Consider the following 22,295-nt stretch of genomic DNA (forward strand, 5'->3'; position numbering starts at 1 on the left):
ATTAATTGTGTTTTAATTTAGTGGTGGGAAATGTAATAAAACATATCCATTAAGATACAGCAATAATAATTTCCCTAATATCTAATATAGTTTATTATTGCTGTATCTTAATGGATATGTTTTATTACATTTCCCACCACTAAATTATTATTATTATTATATTATTATTTTATTATTATTATCATTACCTTTTTATTTGATTAAATTAAAAGACTTTCTTGGGTCATCAAATGTCAAGAATTTATTATATATTTAAATTATTACATCTCCAGTTTTAAGTCTATTGTCTTAGCTGTGGGTTAAGTATATCATATCTTCAGATTTAAAAACTAACTAACTAGCATCCTAAGTGACTAATAGGAACAACATTTCTTTTGAAAAAATTGGTCCAGTATTAAATGAGAAGACTAGCAGAAAAACAGGCTGCAGTGTAACCACTGGGGGCATTTGTCTACCATCAGTTTACATCCATTAAATGTGCTTGTTTTGCCACCGACAGACTCAGATTGTTGTAATAATTGTCTGCCAACATTATGGAAAGTATTCCTTCAGAAATTACCTTTTTTTAAAGAACAAAATGCATTTGTTTAACCTGAAGCAGCCCCAAAATTGCTATAGACAAACTCACCAGACTCCATTTAGACAAACAGTAATTTTATCATCGTAAAACACACTTCACTCAAAGTAGATAGAGACGAAATAAAACTCAGAAAAATATTCTTTTTTCATATTAACACTGTTTCAACAATCACCAACTCCTGTTTGGTTGAAATAAACACTTAGTTCGCTCAATTAGATATGAAAATATTCTGGCTCTATACATCCTTAAATTATTGTTTATCTAAACTGAGTCTGGTGGGTTTAAATACAGTTTTGGGGCTGATTGTGGTTAAACAAAAAGGTTTGTTTCTGAAGGAATTCTTTTTACGTGTTGTCAGACACTTACAATAACAATCAGATCCTGCAAATATTTTTAGTGGATGTAATTTGATGATGTACAAATGCCCAGATTGATTACACTGCAGCTTGTTTCACAACTGCCAGCTGCCACCCTCTTGCTCAATGCTGGACCAGTTTCAAAAATTGTAGCTCCTTTTAGTCACTTAAACATATAACATGTTGAAATAAAACATAAGTTACTCTTTAAACTGCTGACAGATCAGGAGATCATCATAATAATCAAGTTTCATCTTCTGGGAACCATGAACGTCTAGACAAAGCTTTATGACTAGTGGTGGCCCAACCATCAGACCAACTGATCACATTTAATTTAAGATTAATTCTTTAAATTGATGGCATGAAAATGTTACCCGTCCCATCAGATATACTGGAACTAGTTGCGTTGACTATAACTGTTGACTGTGGTTCACTTAGGATGAAGTAACCGATGAAGCCACACACAGTATGAACATTGTTTACAATGACTCAGATTATCTGATGTTACACAAGGTTATAGCCACAGAATACACAATGTGCTGCCTTATGAACAAAAAACAAACCAGAAACAGACTGACAGATTAACAGCAACTGCATTACAACAAAAAAATGTGAAAACACGATTACATGAAACTACCCACATCTTTTAGACACCTCGTACTCTTCCTTTTATTTCTTTTTTTTTTTTTTTTTTGAGTTTGTGGGGCATTTCTTGCCAAGTTGCCCATTATGTTTTTCCCATGTTTTTGAAAGAAATGAAAATAATTTTATTTGAGCTGTCAGAGGTTTCAATACTAGTGAAAGGTGTCTGAATGCAGCACAAGAAAACTGAGGGTTAAACTTTATGTTCATGTTGGAGTCAATAGTTTCTAAACTGTGTGCACGTAGAAAGGGCAACTTTATTTATATAGCACATTTCATACAACATGGTGATTCAAAGTGCTTTACAAAGTAATAAAATATAAAAACATAACAAAAGATACAGATTTACAATAAAAGAGAAAAAGATGTGTTACTTGTAATATGTCCACCACATTTATATCAAAGAGGGTCAAATATATATCTTTTAAAAATCAAGAAAAGTCATATCTTTTGGATAAAGAATAAGAAAATAACAGTTTAAAAAAATGACCTAGATTCCAGACGCCATTACTGTCACTCTCAGTGTGACAGTGTCAGTGTTACCTTGGCTTTTCTGTCTCTGGTTCTGAGTCCGGTCTTTGATATAGCTTCAGTACTTTGCTGTCATGTAGTTTTTTCCATGTTTTCATCTCCAGGTTATAGTCATGATTGGCATAGAAAATGACACGAGTTTTGATGTTTTTCTGACAATAGTAGTTGTTGTATTTTTTGTAGTCCGCAGTTATGAATCCATAAACGTTCACCTGAGAATGACAAAAACAGAACAGGGACGACTGAGAATAACACACCAGCAAAAGATTTCAAAGAAAAAAGCTTTTTTTTCATTGTTTTTTTTTAAATATGCTTTTTTAATTTCATGCTGAGATTTAGATAGAGCATTGATCTTCTAACTCTTTTTCCTACAGGTGGAATTCTTCTTTTATGAATTTGTAAAGATATATATTGAGATTTAATGTCTGTATAAATGATTTTATACTGCCGACATATTCTCACAGAAATATATGACACGACCTCTTAAAAATGCATTACCTGGTGGGCGTGAAACATTGTGCTGGCAACACAAAAAGGATTCAAAAGCAGAGTCTATTACGAACAGTCGTAGTTTCAAACATGTTAACGTTGGAAAACTGTCGCAGTTTGGTTTAGAAAAGAAAAAACACTTGATTTAGTTTCGGATGAAAACAAGGTTTTGGTTAAAATAATAATGAACAGGATGCAAGTGACGTAAACGTACAAACTTTGTGTAGTTTTGTAAAGTCTGGTAACTACCATGACTTTTGGTTTCACATCAGCTTGTTCTCATTTCAAGGTCAAGCCACATTTCTCGGCAGTATGATGCGCCACCAGGCAGTGTCAGTTTATAATGCAGCTGAAACGTTGCCAGTTGGAAAGCCCGTATTGGACAGGCGTGCTTTTGTTGCTGCAATATGCTTTTGTTGCTGCAAAAGGAAATATATTCAAGGTGTTTTACAAATGTTGTAATGGGGGCGGGGCTGGAGCCAATCCCAGCTGTCATTGGGCAGAAGGGTGAGGTCGCCAGACTATCGCAGGGCTGACACATACAGACAGACAACCATACACGCTCACAGTCACACCTAAGGAACAGGGATGACTGAGACTAAGGGCAATTTAGAGTCACCAATCAACCTGAGCTGCATGTCTTTGGACTGTGGGAGGAAGCCGGACACCCACGCAGACACGGAGAGGACATGCAAACTCCGCACAGAAGGGCTCCCACTCATGGACCGAATCCCGTCCAGGGACCCTCTTGCTGTGAGGCAACAGTGCTAACCACGACGCCACCGTGCTGCCCGTAAAGACAGAAGCGTATTTTGAAAATGTACAATGCATTAAACTGGTGTAAACGTCAACAGCAGCCACAGGAACATACTTAGCGTGTCATATGTGAACAGTACTGACCAATGAGAATGTATCATTCACATCGGACACGAACAGCTGAACAATAACCCATAATAATGACCCACCCATCACCCCTACTGCTCACCAACAGGTACTTTCTCACTCTTTATATGTAGTTCTTGTCATCATTGACCATTGTTTATTCAGGGAAAATTGACTGAGCATTAAGCTCTTTGACAGCAATGCTCTGAATTCGCATTAGTGTGTCCAACATGACAAAAGAACTTCATTGAATTTGCACAGGCATTATTGTTTTTGGGTTGATTGCACGTTATTCTAGCATGTGGACAAGTTTAAGTAATATTAACTTACAGTGTCACAGGTGTGCAGAGCCAGGAAGATAGCGAATGCCCCATTGGTTGGTCTGACTATTGCCCAGTATGAAGCATTCAGATGAGCCGACTTTAAGAACCTGTGGGCAATAAACGGCGTCATATGAACAGAGTTAGTGCACATTAAAAATCTACATATGAGACAAGACAAACTATAGACTCCAAATTGACGACAACATTGTCGTTTGTAATGTTACCAAACATTTTATTTATTGTTGTTAATTTTGTTTTTCTGCTTCACATACAGTGCTGACTTTTTTTGTAGGCCAACCTAGAAGTTAGTGTCGCCCTGGTTTCCTTGTCAAAAAGCCTACGGGATTTTTCCTCTGGATTTTGGATTATTGAAGAAAGTAAGCTCTGTAGCACACAACATTTTATGTTACCTAAACATTTTGTTCAGCAAGAAAACCCCCCTGGGGATCAGTTTTAAGCTTTGTCTTAAAACACAACACATCATGATTCATTTATTTATTATATTTGGTATTATTAAAGTTCTTAAATAAATGTAGGAGTGAAAGCAGCACAAAAAAGTGCAAGTGCACCTCAAAATTTTGAAAGTTCACGAGTAAATGAACGTAGTTACATTCTACAGTTGATTGTTATCACTGTAATCATGAATCATCAAAACTAAAAGAGTTGTGTAGGATTGTGTGAGGACCTGTTTCGAACATATCTGAGGAAATCCTGGTGCAGAACATAGAAGCGGGACTCATTGTACTGCCCGGAGTAGTACGTCCTCGGTCTGTGGGGTTGAAATACAAAAGTCAGTGGTGATGATGAAAGAAAGCTGCAAAGTTGGCTGTTTTCATTTATTGTCCGTGCAGCAGTTAATATATCCCCTGGAGTCTGAATGAATTAAATTATATTTATGACTCAAGACACTATTTTGGTACATTAAGTAACTTTAGAAACTCATCAGTCAAATTCGATTTAATATCTGGCCCCTGATAGGGTGCCAGCTGGCCCCATGTCTTAAAATCCAAAACACATCCTAAAATCCTTGAAATTTCCTAAAATCCTTGAAATTTTCTAAAGTTCATGAAATGTCCTAAAAATCCTATAAACATCCTAAAATAAGAAAAATGTCCTAAAATCCTAAAAATGTTCTAAAATCCTTGAAACATCTTAAAATCAGAGAACTGTCCTGAAATCCTTGAAACATCCTTAAACCTGAAAAACATCCAAAAATCCTATAAACCTCCTAATATCCTAAATGTCCTCAAATATGTCCTTATATCGTACAAATGTCCTAAAATCCTAGAAATGTCATACATTGCTTGTCCTAAAATTTGATCAATGTCATAAAATCCAAGAAATGTTCTAAAATGGTAGAGATTTCCCAACATTTTCGAAATGTCCTAAAAGTCCTAGAATCATCCTTAAATCCTCGAAACTTCCTGAAATCAGAGAAATGTCCTAAAATCCTAGAGGCATCCTAAAATCTGAGAAATGTCCTTAAAACCCAAAAATGTCCTAAGATCCTACAAACATGTAAGGGGCTGCTGTGACTGGCCTCCTGGTATTTTGCAAAAATGGTATCCCTGGGACATACTGTATTTTTATGTTTGTGCGTGCATGTTGCCTTCTTCTGTTGCATACAGAGAGTTGATATTCACCTTGTGTTTTTATATGAGCCATTAACAATCCTTTCTCCTCTCAGAAGACCCCGAAGCCAATTGTAATCCCTCATCCCCTCAGGGATCATCACGTATTTTATACCCTGCCCAAAAGAAGAGGATGAAAGATGAAGGCGGGTACAAACTACACATTACAACATTGCACATTACGGCCGAGCTTGAGTACCTCGTCGTGAGGGGCAGCTTTGTATCCGTACTTCCTGAAGAAATATGGCGATGCTGTAATGGAGTGGGCTGTGTGAACATACACCGAAGTTCTGTTTCCTACGTCCTCCTCAAAACCATCAATGACTGCACCATTCATCCTGCCGCACACACACAAAAAAAAAAAATAGAGTGGCCTTCAATGATAAAGCAGAAACCAATATATATGATACCCACAAAGAATCTTAATCAAGTTTATTGCATGATCAAATATGACGGCAGTTGTTGGTAACTGTCAGGTTACGTATATGCAAAACACAAATATGAAAAAAAAAAAATTAAAAATATATAAAAAATATCAATTAAACCATTGAAACCTAAGGAAATTGTTTTGATTTCTTTAAAAAAAATGGCTGGTTGGTGGCTGGTTCAAGCAAGGCTGTGAGAGGTGAGCAAACAAAGGAATAATGGTTGGATGACTAGCTCTGGGTCAGTTAAACAGCATTAAATACCAAAACACACACACACACTGAGTTCATCCAAAGTTATTTCGCTGTCTTTGTGAACCATTGTGGCACAACGCAGTGCCAAAAAAAAAACCCAAAAAACAAAATCTGACTCATGACTTCAACACGACTGCAAAGACTTTACTTTCTGCGCAGACTGAATACTTTTAATGTGGACAAGACTCTGATGGTTTTATTTTATGAATCCTTTATTGAGTCCATTTGAACTTTCTGTATTATTTCTTGGTAACGGTGCAGAACAAAAAATCCTAGAAATAACCTTAAATCCTAGAAATGTCCTCGTCTGGCTTTAAATTGAACTTTAACTGTTTAGCCTATTTATTTATTTACTTAATTATTAACTAACTATTTTTAATACATTTTAGTGTATTTAACTTTTACTAGATGCTATATCATTTTATCATTTTATTTTTAACACATTTATTATTCTATTTTCTGCTGTTATCCTTTCACTTATTTCTTATCTAGCCAGCTGTTAAGAGCATTTATTTATTTTATCTACAGTTTTTTTCTTGCCTCGGTTGTTTCCTCACCTATGGTTGCTTTTCCTCAATTCCTGGGTTTAATAAGTACTCTTATTTTGGAGGGGTTTTGGTTTTATTAAAAGAAACCCCTTGCTTTCCAGTTTTGTTTCATATGAACAGAGCTAAACAAATAAAATCCAATTGAAGTCTGATGTATTTCTCCCTATTTTTGGTTACAAATTTGCTAAAAATCAGTGTCATTGAGCACTTCTCCTATTTTAAGAGTGTAGCACATCAAGGAGCTCATTTAACAGCATCATTTCTACACAGCGTGACTTTGGATGGTCACAATTAAGGCTACTTTAAAATCTTCAGTTTGATCACAAAGCAAAGTGCAGTTTCTCTTTAATACATCCACGAGTGCCGCAGATGTCACACATTTTGCTGCCTGTGAACTGAACGTTCATTTCAACACGTACTCTTTAATCTTCGGGTTTAGGGGAAGGTATCAAATATTTCAATACAAAATACTCAAGTCCAAGTGACGTCATGAGTCACCGGCGTCCAAATCAACTTAAAAACCATTTTTGTTAAGTCCTCAAATTTGTATAAATCAGAATCTGGTTTACATACATGAAGTATTCACACATAAGTGATTTAATGTTTGTATTTTAATGCATAGACAAAGAAGCTGAATATAGAAAAGAAACACAAAAAATAAAAACCACACCTGTGTGATTAAATATTTGTGTCAAAAGTAGTTTCTCAATATTTTCAGCCTCTCTGAAAGAACAGGGAAGCAAAAACCGACACAATGTTTCGAGAGTATTTCATTTACCCATGATATTTTGGGGCCAGCCGAATTACTGGCAGGCTATTATCAGTCCTTACTATCATTGTTCCTTGTTCCTTGTCAAAATGTCGCAACTCATCTTTCATCACACCTTCCTTCTGATAACGTCATTCTGATTTGGCTGAGTGCTTACAAACTACAGCCTTTTAAGACTTCTTAAATGCCACATAGAATTCAAGTTAATACCTGTTTTTATGGTCAAAGTATAAAAGTATGACGGAAAACCAGCAGCAACTATACAGCAGAGAATTATGTTATTATATCACTTTTCGATAAAGGCGGTTGCCTAGGGCGCCATCTGCTGGAGGGGCGCCGCCACACCGCCAGTCCACCTTTCTTTCCTCGAGGGAAAATAATGATAAAATAATAATTTTCTATGCCCACTGGCGCCCTCACTTAGTGTTTTCTTTCTAGAAATATATATATATATTAAATTACAAATAAATAAACAGTGACATGTGTCGTTATTGGGTGCGGAGGTGCGGGTTAGGGTTAGGGCACCTAGGACACCAAATTGTGTAGAGCCGGCCCTGGTAGATCAGCTGTCTCTTCTGAGAAATGTCTCTAGTGTTTTGTGCTTTTTTGGATCAAGATTTTTGTGCTCATTCGTGCTTTCTTTGTGTTTCCTCCAGTGCCTTCCTTCCTCGAGCTCGGATAACCCCTGCTCTCTCACAGTCCCTGGCCCCCATCCCCCAAACCACATCATCAATAAAACTCTGCTGATTGCTCCTTCCCTGTCCGTGTGTTTTGCTATTAGAGGCCTAGTAGAGACCTTTATCTAAAAAATAATTGTTATTGTTATTATTGTTTTGTAAGTATAGCTCCAACAGATGCAATGAAAAATAATTCCACAGCTTTTTTCTTAGTGGAGGACATTAAAGGGTTTCACTCACTGAGGTTTACTCATTATGACACTTGCTCATTATTAGCTTTCTTCTCTTGTAGCTGGCAGCAGTAACACTGTTTGCTGCAGGTCTGATGGTGCTAATAAAAACTCCACAGTTTCCAGTACACACAATCCATGTTGCAATCACACTTAATCACAGGCTGCACGACCAGGCACCATGGTCTGCCTGGGAGAAGATTCGGGACCAATGTGAATCTCTCCCTTACAACTCATGCATATCTTCTTATATAGGTACAAGCATCTATACATTCATCAGTAAACATTCCTCACCTATTGTATTTTAATCACAAAAAAACTCCCAAGGGCCACAGTCCATGTCATGTGAGCCTAGTATCAATATTTTACTCATCTGACTCCGAGACGTAATCATTCCTAGACCTCTGACCTCAAGATAAGCAAACAGAGCATAATACACCTCACTGGCAGCAGTAACACTGTTTGCTGCAGGTCTGATTGTGCTAATAAAAACTCCACAGTTTCCAGCACACACAATCCATGTTGCAATCACACTTAATCACAGGTTTATAATGTCTCCGTGCAGCCTGTAATGACACAGAAACATTTAAATACCTTCAAAGGTCTCCTTACAGCTGGAATTTAGGTTTCTCTCCAGGTCGTGTGTTTTGTAGGTTGAATCTGTTTTTCTTGTCTTTTTTGTAATGTTGTATAAACTCTTTGGCTGTTTTTACATGCAACAAAAACATCACTGTTTCCTCATTAAACAGTCAACTAGGATGCTGAAGTTAAAGGGAACTTAACTTTAAAGCTACAGTTAGTAACATTTATGAAAATAACTTTAAAACTTTACTTTAAAATAACCATGGGTGTGGTTTTGCCGTCTCAGCCCTGCATTAGTACAAGCATTGTAGACTGCAATTTTTAATTTTCACAATCCAGTCATGCTGGTGATTGTGCAAACTGAAATGTAATTTGGTTCCCAAAGGGATACTCAGATAGCCAGAACAAAAACCGATTGCTGTAGAATTATGAAATTAATTTGATTTTACGTGTGGAAACTATGCTATGTTCAAATGAGAGGAGATATCAGTGACAAAGGTATAGTGTATCAGTGACCTGGGAGATGATGACTCCTATAAACTTCACTAATCAGCGTCAGAACTACTCAGATATTCTCCTGAAGTCAAAGAGATCCCACTTTTTTAGAGACTCCCCTGTCACTACGAGCAAGCAATTTGAGAGAAATAAGACTTTCTCACACATATTTTCTGTCAAATGTATTTCTGTACGAATAATGTGACAGTTTTTGTAAAAGTTCATTCATAGTTTGGGGGCTATAATTGTAAAAAGGTGTTAGGCATTGAAGATAAAAACTGCTTAACCCTTTGAAATCTTGAAAAACTTCTGTTTTCTTGTGCTTTGTCCAAAAGCCTTTCACATGCATTTTGAAACCTGATTTCCCAAAAATTGCGAGACATTAGGGAAAGCAAATTACGTGAAAATTTGTTTTAAAAAGAGAAAGAGAGAAAATGTTGTTGGGGTAATAATTTTAAAAAAGCAATGGGGGAAATGTCCGGAAATCTATTATTATTATTATTCCCATTACATATTTTATCTATTCATTTATTTATTTATTTAAAATTTTTGTTGATCATCTGTAAGGGATACATTTTTGTTCCTTGCTTTTGAAAGAAATCGTGCCAATTTGCTCGGGTTTCAAAAGGTTAAACGAATGAGTTCAACTGATATTATTAACGGAGCAGCAGCAGCAGCAGCAGCAGTGCAAAAGAGACAAATGGTTTTTTAAACACACTATCACAACATAACATTCAAGCATCCTGCAGTGGCTTCCTTATTGACCCACACTGAACAAACTGTAGAAACCACCCATAATCTCCACCACACTTATCACTTACCCATGATAGAAAGTTTGTTTTAGTCAGCTGGGATTAAGTCTATATACAGGTTTTACTGCTCAGTGCTTGCGCTGCACCCACAGGACAACAGAGTTGATTGACTAATAAAGCTTTAAATACTCTATGCTCTTTATGTTAAAATAAATGGGAAATATTTAAACTAGAAAGTAGCATGTGACGGATGGTGACTGTCGACAGGCTGTACACACAGGAGGATTTTTTATGCCATCTTGCAATCGATGTGTGCATAAATTATGTTAACAAAGGGTCCCTGCCATAACTAAATATTGTCTTGGCCACCTCTGACGGCTGTTGAGCAAAGATATTTTACTTTGCACAGAGAAATATCATTTTTCAATGACTTATCTGTCAATTTGTTTTTAAATATTCTTGCCCCACAGTGGAGGCGGAACAAAAAAATGGTTTCTTTCTTACCGGAAAACGTAATCGTGAGCGTCAATTTCTTCCCCCATTCTGGAGCCGTTGAGGATCCCCCCGGTGCCCACCACAGCACAGCGGATACACCCGCCATTGCCTGGCTTTGGAAAGAGCAGCGGCTCTTTTGCTTCGGGATCAACTTCACTGCACTCATCACTTCTACAAAAACAATCCAAATACATACATACTTAACCCTTTGAAACCTGGACAAACTTTGATTTATTTGAAAATTGTGGGAAGGTAGAAATGGGGAACTTAAAAACACTACATGTATATGTTTTTGTGATAATGGGATCTATAAATAAATGATAAATAAACTGCTATTCTTGTCTAGTCAATGGAAAATTGTTGTTTTTAAAAAAAATAATTTTGAGTTTCAGTATGTTTTCATTTTTAATAATTTTGGTGGTTTAAAGGGGTGATTTTTTTAATTTCTTTTTTTGTAATTTTGATTTTGGGTGTTTTTTGTATTTTCTAATAATTTTTTTTTTTTTTTAAAAAAAGATTGATTTTTAAAGTGAAAAACAATATGAGCTGACTTTGTCACTTAGGTGAGACGCCTGCCAAGATGCAGACCACTGCTCAGGCCCAAACAAAACAAAACCAGTTGTTATTTAGTAAATCATTGCTGTGTTTCCAGTAGCTTTTCAGACACCCGTGTGCTACAAAAAAAGAGCTTATTTTTACAAGGACATTGATTTTTTTCCTTCAGGGATTTAGCCCCCCAACCAACTATTTTAAACTAAAACATAACTAAGTGTTTTTAAGAATTATTCAGTATTAATAATAACATTAAAAACAATACCAATAAGTCATCAAAGAAGCTTTACATAGAAGATGTAACTATAGAAAAATAAAAAATAAAACAATAAACAGTCAATTCTTCAATGTGGTAAAAAAAATTTTTTTAAAAAGACTAAAAACTAAACATAAGTTAACCACTGCATCTTTCAAAATTTCCAAAAGCTGTTTTAATAATGTAAAAGTCAAAATGCTGTGACCCATTTATTACACATGCAGCAACTGTAGTTTTTAGCCACCTGGGGAAAGCAGAACAGGCTGGTTTGTGTGTTTGGTTTGATTGATTACCATCATTAATAAACCTGTTAAAAACAAACAGGTTTATTACGGATGGTAATCAAGTTGCTCTTGTTCACCAGCGTCTGTGTGGCAGCCAGCACAAGGTGGTAGTTCTCTGTGGGCACACTTGACGCATCGGCTCGTCTCGTTATCCATTGTAATGTAAGTTTCTCATTATGTTGTCAAAAATCCATCATTCTTCCTCAAGAAAAATGTTTTTCTTTACATGATTTATGCACAAAACTGCAGGAAGATCTCTGGAGCAGGTTTTAAAACTTGACGTTTAAGTTTTGCTCATAATGCTAAACAAAAAAAGTAAGATTAGTAGTTTCTACATGAGGAAGAAGAGGAAGCTGGAACAGAAACAATAAGCCTCCACCATAATTACATTTCCATTGCCTCACAAACACACCACACATAGTGATTATGAAATACAGTGTTGACACACCTGTCTTACACAGAAAAGCTTACCTTTGTAGGGGAACTGCATAAAACCAAAAGGATTGTTAAAATGTGAGAGCCGGTTCCACTCGCTCATGTTGATGTTGTCCTTGTGCAGAAACAGACGTATGTTGGGAAGGAAAGCCTTCTTGAAGCTCTCATCCTCAGAGTTTCTCAGAGACTCGGCACAGGTCTGAGAACACAGGATAAAATGGTTAATTATGATGGTAAAAAAGCATAAACTAAGATTCCCAAAGGATGAACAGCAAGAGGTCAAACAGATTGCTGCAACATATTGGTAAATTGCAGTAATTATAACTGCTTTAAGGGAAAAAACAAACAAAAAAATGACTTATTGCATTTATAATTATTCTGTCCTGTCTTGCCACAGCATGCTTACCCACAGTCTGGGTGGAGCGTCCTGGTTATAGACATCATCAAAATCCCACTGAGGACACTTCTTAAAGGAGCTTCTGTTGAGGATGGGCATCGGAGTCTCAGCCACAACTGCATGTGAGACGCTCATCTGAGCCGCTTTTTGCTTCGTCACTGGGTTTGTTTTAGTGGAATCAACAGTTTCAGCTGCATGTGCGTGTGGAGTCAAGTTTCCTATTATATCCTCATACATGTGTTTGCTTATTCCTGAGACAGTAGCAAAGCTGATGAAGAAGATTTTCAGAAAACAAAGAGATGCAACAAAATTAGCGAGGCACTTTGGAAATTAAATTGCTGTTCCTGGAAATGGGCTGGGCTTTCTTTGAGGACAATTTAATACAATTAGCAACTGAAAAATAATACAGACAATGGTAAGTGCATAAATGTTGGAACAAAAAAAAAAATCTAATTTTCCTTTTTTATTTATTTATTTTTTTTCTCTGAAGTTTCTACATGTTGTCCCTGCGACCTCGAAAATATGAGCAAAAGACAACAAGCAAGAAATTGGTAAAATGTGGAAAGAAAATGAATTTTTAAAACGAGAGAAATATTAGATATTTTTTTTTAATAATAGGGAAAAATGTCCTGTAACCTTTAAACCCATATTTATGATTATTATCATTATATATATAAAATCTATATACATATTTAAAATTAGAATATATATGTGTGATTTTCTTGTGATTTTAGCTTTTTTTTTCAGGTGATTTCCTTTTTGTTCTTTTTTTAAAAAATTTCTTTAACTGGTAATTTTTAGGCAATTTTCTTGTAACTGTTTTCTTTATTTATGCAAATGTTTTGGTTAATTCCTTGTTAAATTGCTGATTGCTCTTTTCCCATGTTTTTGAAAGAAATCAAGCCATCAAGCCACTCTGCTCAGGTTTCAAAGGGTTAAAGGATCCAGGTAAAACTGATGAGAATTAGGGGGCCGTCTGTGATCTGGAAACTTAAGTGCTGAAACCCCAGCTATGGGATTTAAGTTTTGTGAGGTTAGTTTTGTTTTAGGTCACAATATCATCCTTTTCTTTACCGTTTTGTAAAGACAAATCTAATTTTATTGTTTATTAATTAACAGCAAAAGTACGTTTCTATAAAAAGTGTAAAGCAAAGTATAATGCACATTACATTTTGTTATACTAATACAAAAAAAATCACAAAACATTTTTTTAGAAAAGACAAGAATACAGAAAAGTTCTTCCCTCTTAAGTCTGTCTGAATACAACTTACCTAATATTTCTTGAGAAAAGTCCCCATGATAATAGAACTAGTACAAAAATTGAGCTGAGAAGCATCAAAGAAAAAATCCTGGTCTTTGGGAGCGTCATCCCTGAGACTGAGAACCGGCAACTTTGCTGTTCAAATTAAAAGCTGGTGATTGTTTGCTTTCCCACTTGGTATTTGTGCCAAGGTGGAAAATCCACATGCAATATAAACACTTTGTCACTAGACCTCACTGGGCAGGGCCACAGCCTACTTTACTGATACAAATACACAATGGACCCATGATTACTCTCTCTCTCTCTCTCTCTCTCTCTCTCTCTCTCTCTCTCACACACACACACACACACACAGCTTCACCGTGACACATTATGTGGTTTATTACACAACAGAGGGAAGGTTATGCAGAAATAACTTTACAGGAGTTTTTACAGAATTTATGATAAAATTGAATTAAAAAAAAAAGTTATGTCATAAATTAACACATTTTTTAATTTTATCATAATATAAAACTACACAAACAAAAGTCCTTTATGGATAACTAGAAAATCCTGTTCTGTGCTGGAAAAGATCCAGAAGCTTTGGTTTCATCCTCACGTGGCATGTGGAACAAAAAAAATACAACAAACAAAGTATTAAAACATGAATGGTTGCTGAGTGGACTGTACAGCTTGCGATGAATACTGTGAACAAGTTTATTGAAGTATTAGGTCGTCGTCCATCAGTAGCGCTCATTGGTTTAAGAAATGATGTCAGAGGATGGATCCCAAAACACACAGAGTCTCAGATGGAGTAAAGCCTGAGCTGCTCCTCCATGTCTCTTCCGACACGTCCCCAAATGTCTCCTTGTTGTCTTTCAGCAGCTGGAAGATGGCAGTCAGCTGCTCACGTTGCACCCTGCGAAGAAAAATATATTTAAGAAACATTGAGAGAGAGAAAGAACCAGAACGATAATTACAACCGTGCTATAGTACGCACTAACATCCATGTCTGTGAAAACATGGATGTTTCACACGCATCTTCCCACGGCAGCACGGACGATCTCTACAATCAGCACGACACCCAAAATTAGTGTCACTAATTCAGTACCTGACCAAATGTCTCCCCTTATGTTTCTGATATGACTTTTAGTGATGGCAAAAAAAAGTGTTTTTGCAGAACATTTTGATGAAGTTGATCTTTGACCTTTTGCATATAAGATGTCATCACTTCATCATTAGACATTTGTGAATTTTTTGGGGGGGTGGGGTTTATAATTAAGGTGTGAATTCTTGAGTTATTGCCAAAAATATAAATATAAATTGTGATCATTTCATTCTTGAGTTCAAGGAGCCAAAATCTGATTAAAATTCCCTCCAGGACTTGATACGTACTATATGTGTATATATACGTATATATACACAAATAGTCCGTATCAAGTTTTATTTATTTAAATTTATTTACGTATATATACACATAATCACACACATATATATTAGACAAATAGACAATGCTGGTATCTACATGGCATCTACAAGTCTCAGACACTTAAATTTAAGGCTTTTTAAAATCTTTTGTCAGGATCAATTTTTCACCAAATTGAAGACAGATTTTTGGACAGGACTTGCAGTTATCTGATAAGAGTGAAAGATCATGTGCAATATTTGAAGAATATTGTTTGATTATTGTAAAGGTCCTCTATCAGTGTTGCCTGGCATCACATAAGACGAGATTTATTCCTCCTCTCATAGCACAAACACCGTCTTTTCCAGCATGACCGAACGGTTTTTGGAAGCGACCGTCATGTCAGCAGTGTGTTGTGTCACACTGAGTCCTCCTTGTGGCAGAAGAGAGGAGCGTCCTGAGAGGATTAACTAACACTCTTCTGTCAGAGCCGGCGACTGGAGACACAATCAACACCTGCTGCGACACCTGAGAAGCACACGTCTAATGTGGAATAATGGGGGCAGCGGGGGGGGTGGGTCGTGGGATGTGTATCAGTCGCTTCATGGCCACTTGGGGATAAAAATAAAAAAACCCTAATGAGGTCAAAATCACTGCAAAACAACTTTGGAGTTTTTCACACAATGGCCAGAAAGTGACCTCCCTGAGATGAACGGGTGAGAATAACTCATACTTTACCACACATTTGCTCCTTTTTCAGGCTTACAGACAGTTAAAGTCTGCGTTGGAGTGTATCCTGCAATGATAAGAGCAGGGCATGCAGGTTCGTTACGTTTCCATTTTATCCCCTGGCATCAGCAGCAGCAGCAGCCTCCGAATGCTTCTAGTGTTTTCTTTAAGTCTCGTGTCATTCATCCTCCAGCTAATGCCTGGCAGAGACTCAATCTCGCCTTACTCAGTCTAGCCTGAAGAGGAGGGCTGATACAGCAGATAAACAGGGGGTGAATCGCCAACGACGCACAAACACACGTGAAGACAGCGTAGGATTAAACGACACTGGACTGAGGACAGAGCAGCTACACAAAAACAAGAGAACTTCATGGAAATGTTAGAATGGATGAAAAATATATATTTTTAGCAAAACTACGGCAAAGAAATTAGTATTTTACAGAGGGGGATATCAAACCCAGAAACCACAAGTGAAGGTGTATGCAGTGTTTTGTGAAGTAATTCTTGCAGTATGGTAGTATATCAAATTACCATGGAATAAGTAGCATTAACAGCTAGTATTATTTTGAATGTATGTATTCTAGAAATTTACCAGCACAGTACTTTGAAAGTATCTCAGATATGGTAAAAAAAAAATAAAATTGAAAAAAACATACCGATTTTTTTTTAAACAAGTATAACATTGAATAACATTGAATATATGGTATAAAAACAGTGAAAATCCATCCTTTTTTTCACAAAAATTGTACATTTATTATCTTAGCAAATAACAATTCAACCATTTAGTTGAGCATGGCTTTAGAAACATACTCACTAAATTATTTATTATGGATGCAATTAAAAGTATTATTTAACAACATTTATGATCAATCACCATCAAAGATTTCTAAAGAAACAGCAGCATCTAGTGGACTCTTTTTGCATAACATATCTAAACCGAGATAGCCCAGTCAGGTCAAAACATTTTCAATAAAGATATAATGATTCAAAACGTACAAAACGGCTGAGCAGAACAATAATTAACACATTGTTTACGGATGCTTTTAGATCAGTTATAAGCCATTTATAAAAAACAACCTTTGTTTGAACGCTTGTGAAAAAAAGTCCTACTGTCCCACTATATTTTTTTTTGTAAACTATTTTTATTTTATTTCATATATTTATTTTTATTCCATTTCTATTTGCTTTTACTTTCTGAAAGAAGGCACAAAATATTTCCCTACATGTTGTTTTGTGGATGATCGTTTATTGTTGCCGTCAAATGGATCATGTGAGATTGTAGTTGCGACATGAGAAGTCGTGAACACAATTTTCTTGGCGTTCAGGTATTAAGTCGACAACATGGACGCTACTGTCAGCAAACAAAAACGCAGGATATCGTTATGAAGAAAAAGCTAAATCCTAATAGCAGAGGGGAAAAAATGGGGCTGTTGGGAATATTGACATTTTTCTCAGAAAAAAAAAACAGTTAGGCTAAAATTACGATAAATTAACTAACCACCCACTAAAAAAAGTTTTAGAGGGGTCTCCATGATCATTTCTGTTTCATGGCTCGTTAGGGAATCAAATAACAGACGAACGTATTTTAATTTTAAGAGCCAGTGAATACTTAATATTGACATTTAAACAATACTGAATTCAAAGCATTGAAATATTTTACTTTGATAGCCATGTATCTGAATGTATTTGTTCTGAATTTTTAAAAAATGTAATTAAATTTTTAAATTAAAAAATTGAAATTTCTTGATTTGCAATTTCAAGAGCTGAATTTGTATTTATTTCTGTCAGTGTTCAAAAATTCAAGCCTTTTTTTTTAATTCTGAAACTTGGATCTTCATATCTGAATTTGTGAACATTAAATCTGCAATTAGAGAAATTTAATATTTTCAATTCAAAGAAGTCAATTCAGAGGAAGAAAAACTAATTTGGATATGTGGTTTAAGTAAAATATTTAAATGCTGTGAATTTTCAATTTTGAATTCACCTATTTGAAATTAAAATACGAAATTTCTTTCTTCAAAAACTGAATTTGAATATACTTTTATTTGACGTTCACAAATTCGGATCCAAATATTCAAGTTTAAGATTTTTTGGTGTCTCAAATTTCATTGGTCAAAATCAGATTTTTTTCTTTTAAAAGGCAGAGTGTATTTTTTTTTATTGTGATATTATTGTGACATTGTAATATTTTTTTAATCTAAATTTAGAAACACATTCAGAACAAACTAATTGTAAAATATTTCAATGCTGAGAATTCAGTGGTGTTTTAATTTCTATATTAAGTATTCTGTGGTTGTTAAAATTAAAATACTTGTCTCTTATTTGCTTCTATACTCATAAACATTTTATAGAGGACGCCATATTAAGAACGGCAGCCACATTTATAATTTGCACTGACCTCTGCTCCTCCTCCAGCTCCTCCGAGGACATCATCATTTGCAGGTGGTGGGATCGCGCCTTTCCAGGGACGTACTTCAAGGAATCATTTGTTCCCAATTTATCTGATGAAGAATAAACTTCTATTAAAAAACTATAGCAAGCTGTTATTTTGAAGGAAAAAAAGTTTGTGTTTATTTGAATATTTTACTCAACAGTTTGGTAAAAGTGCTCACCGTTGATCCCCGGGCTCTCTGTGGCTCCTTCAGTCTGGGGGTATGAGAAAGCACACTTTAGGAGCTCCTTATCAGAGAGCCCAATAAATGACCTACGGCTCGCTCCCGACGAGGCCTCGGACGACGAGTCTACCTCTAAGCTCGTCCGTCTACATCCAGGCCTGGGGACGGACAGGCTGGAGGTGGAGGAGGAGCACTCAACTGGTGCTGGCAGTTCTTCAGAGTGAGGGTGGGGATGTGCCTCATCCTGTCAGAGAATTACGGGGTCAGGCGAGGGGAATCAAACCAGAATCTTCCCCCAAAACTTGAGAAATTAGTGTATTTTTTTTAAAAAACGTATGAAATATCTGTGCGTTCCCTCTTGCAGGTAGGCCCAGATTAGAAACTGCTGCAGAGATTTAGCTCCTCGTGTTACTTGTGTTTCTCACCTCTCCTGGATGCTGATCTGGTCTACACTTGGCGCAGGTGTCAGGTTATCGATTCATACTTTGCTCCCCCGAGTGCTGATTTGATCTTTCTACAGGCAGACATCCAAATATCCCCAACAGGCATTTAATTGGCTAAAAACAGGCCAGGGACGGTCCTGACCTGAGAGGTGTGAGGAGGAGGCTCATCTCATCCTGCCAGTTTTTTATCAGTCAAACCCAAGACTTCAAAATAAGAGTGAAACCACAAAGCTTTTTTCTACCAATTCAGGCTAAAGGTCACAATATAAGACGGTTGTGGCAAGTTTATATTGTTTAAATTCTAACTGTTGGCTGTTATTTTTAGCACCCCAACAAAGATGAGTGGGATGTCTTCTACAAGAAATATCCACAGAGGTGGAAATGTATGGAAGCAAATCAGAGCAATAATTATTTTTTATTTTATTTCAAATATATGTATATATATATATATATATATATACATATTCAGTATTTACAAGTTCAGATCCATGAATCCAAATGAAAGAATTTCAATTTTGGATTTATTTGTTTTTTTATTTATTTATTAAATTGGGATCTAAATTTGACCAATAGAATTAGACTAATGTTTATTTTGATTTTTCTTTTTAAGTCTAAATTGCATCAATTGTATTTAAGCATGCTGACTCTTAAATAAAAAAAAATCAGAATTTTTGGAACTGAATTTGTGCACAATGACAAAGAAATATACTCTAAATCAGCTTTTGAAATTCCAAATCAAGCAAGTTCATTATTAGTTTCAAAGAGGCAAATTCAGAACAAATAAATCTGGATACACAGTTTTCAAAATACTATTTTCCAATGCTATTCACTCAGTTGTGTTTAAATTCAAATATAAAGTATTCAGTGGCTGCTAAAATTAAAATACTTTTGCCTCTCATTTGCTTCCATACATCCACCTCTGACTGACCATGCAAACTGTATCTGAGTGGGAGGGGAAGTCAGTAAAACAGATTAAGGGGGAATTACATAATGCAAAAACAAAAAAAACCTCAGATTACTTACTGAGAGCACAGATTTCACTACATCCCAGTGATCGTGCGAGCTGCTGCTCATCTGACACCAGTCGTCCTCCGCCTTCTTCTTCTTCTTCTTGTCCGGTAAATAGCCATTTTGCCTCAGCCCCGGTTGGTCTAATCCCCCGTCTCCTCTGTGTCCGAAATAGTTTACAAAATCGGCTGTCGGAGAGGAGCCATTAAAAACAGACGTCGCGACCACGATGGCGAGAAGTGTGAATATAACAGCCGATAAAACAAAAGTTAGATCCATGTTGCAGCGGATGATTATTAGGCGTGTGTTGTAACTCTCTGTCCCGCTCTTTGTTCACCTGAGGCGGCTGCATTCACTCACAGTTGGCCATCACGCCGCCTGTAATAATCCCCACCAAACATCGGCGTTAACGAGCAGCATTTACGGGATATGGTACAATCTCCTCTCCCAGCGGCACGTCACATCCTCGGTCCCGCCCCCCCGTGTCTGCAGAGCATTACACGCCGCCGGGCGGATCAGGTGCGCTGGCACGTCACTCTGCAACGTGCTCAGCTCTCAACTTTTACCGTTAATCCCATCAACGGTGAGTGAACCGCACAGACCGGAGGCTTTAATGGTTTGTGACAGGACCCGTGTACTGCAGGCGCAGGCTGATAAAGTCAAGCAGGGTGCAGGAGTACAGGTGTTCTCACCTGAGGACGCACTTTCCAATCAGTCTGCACCGGGGATTTAATGTGGACAATAAACCTGCGTGACCCTGTCCTCTGTATAATGTCAAGATTGTCTCACCAACAACATCGTAAGTGGATGTCTGTAGCTTTTGCTGGTTTTTTTTTTTTTTTTTTTTTTTTTTAGCTGCCAAAAAGTTGATTTTGTGTAAACGGAGAGACAGCAGGGATTCACACATTCAAGACTGGACTAATTATATGGAGCCAGAATAAGGCCAAAAGGTTTATTAATTTCAAAATAACAATAATATTAATTTCTGAGACTGAAAAAAATTAAATTTGCAACTGAAAATAAGTTTTGATCCTGAATATATATATATTGTGTGTGTGTGTGTGTGTGTGTGTGTGACATTTTTAAAAATATAAATGTATAGGAAAAGGTTCATTTCAATTTAAATATAATTTTGATTCAATCTGATATTCTTTTAAATAAACTGATTTTCACTTATAGGCCATATAATTTAATATTTAAGGTCTTACTATTTCAGTTGTGGATTTTATATTTTTAGATTCAGATCTTTTTTTTTCACTTTCAGATTTTTTTGTAATAATTCAAGGTGGAAAAACTTTCAGTTAAATTTTTTTCTGTCTTTTTTTTTTTTTCAAATTAACAAACCTTTGGACCTTGATCTGGCTCCATATGATGCAATGTTAAAAATAGCTTAACTTGAAAAAGTATTTTATATGAATACAGGCACAGTAGATGAATAGAACCCAATATCGTAATCCTTTTTAGTAACCATGTCCTGAAAACAACAGATGAAATAGTTACCACATTAAAACATTTTACTTTGATAAAGCATGCAGTTACTCATGCACATAAATTCACCTGTTGCAGGTAGATAGTAATTTTACGATCTGTAAGACCAAACCCTCTAATCCTAATTTTTATTTATTTATTTATTAAGTCAAATTTGTATGTATTCGTCCATTGTTTGGTTGTGGTTTTTTATTTTTTTGTAGGTGCTGTTGCCACTTTTGCTTTTGTTTTTTGCTTGTTCAGTTTTGTTTGGTTGTTTGCTTGTTTTTGTTTATGTTTTTTGCCAGGTCGCTTGCTGGCTTTTTGACACAGTCTGATAGGCTGCATACGGTTTGAGCTGCTGTGGGGCTGTCAGATTTTCAACTGTGCTTGTAAAAAAAAAAGCTTTTGGAATGAAAAAATGTGGACAATAAACTATAAGCAAGTAGAGTAGAGTTAACCCTTTGAAACCTGGAGCTACATCACTTTTGTGTTTATGTGTATTGTTTTTTGTGCCACTTTCAGACGCCTTTCACAAATATTTAAACCCTTGAACCCTGAGCAAATTGATTTCTTTCTAAAACATGGGAAAAAAAGGCAATGGTCAACTTGGTAAGAAATGTTCCACAAATTACAAGAAATTAGTAGATTTAGAAAATTATTTTTAAAAAGCCAGGGGAAAAATATGAGAAAACTATATTCATAATTTGCAAATTAGATATTTAAAATTATGTATCATTTTTAGAATTGATCAAACTCAATTTTCAGCAAATATTTCAGCTAAGAAATTCTGAAAATGATC

At 36.0% G+C, this 22,295-nt stretch overlaps 2 protein-coding genes across 2 annotated transcripts; both read right to left on the reverse strand.

Moving 5' to 3' along the window:
- Positions 1–226: 226 nt before the first annotated feature.
- LOC121958436 (alpha-N-acetylgalactosaminide alpha-2,6-sialyltransferase 1-like) lies at positions 227–14,151 on the reverse strand. Its single transcript, XM_042507344.1, is given in 10 exon segments — positions 227–2,321; positions 3,811–3,910; positions 4,489–4,572; positions 5,447–5,550; positions 5,634–5,772; positions 10,672–10,801; positions 10,804–10,833; positions 12,226–12,388; positions 12,596–12,854; positions 13,858–14,151. Coding segments are annotated over 10 exon segments (1,311 nt in total). The 5' UTR covers positions 13,956–14,151; the 3' UTR covers positions 227–2,117.
- A 480-nt stretch (positions 14,152–14,631) lies between these two features.
- On the reverse strand, positions 14,632–20,470 carry LOC121958874 (matrix-remodeling-associated protein 7-like). Its single transcript, XM_042508034.1, is given in 5 exon segments — positions 14,632–14,669; positions 14,672–14,745; positions 18,359–18,461; positions 18,573–18,819; positions 20,042–20,470. Coding segments are annotated over 5 exon segments (726 nt in total). The 5' UTR covers positions 20,306–20,470.
- Between the last annotated feature and the right edge of the window lie 1,825 nt (positions 20,471–22,295).

This window comes from Plectropomus leopardus, chromosome 19 (assembly GCF_008729295.1).
Source record: "Plectropomus leopardus isolate mb chromosome 19, YSFRI_Pleo_2.0, whole genome shotgun sequence".
NCBI classification, from domain to species: Eukaryota; Metazoa; Chordata; class Actinopteri; order Perciformes; family Serranidae; genus Plectropomus; species Plectropomus leopardus.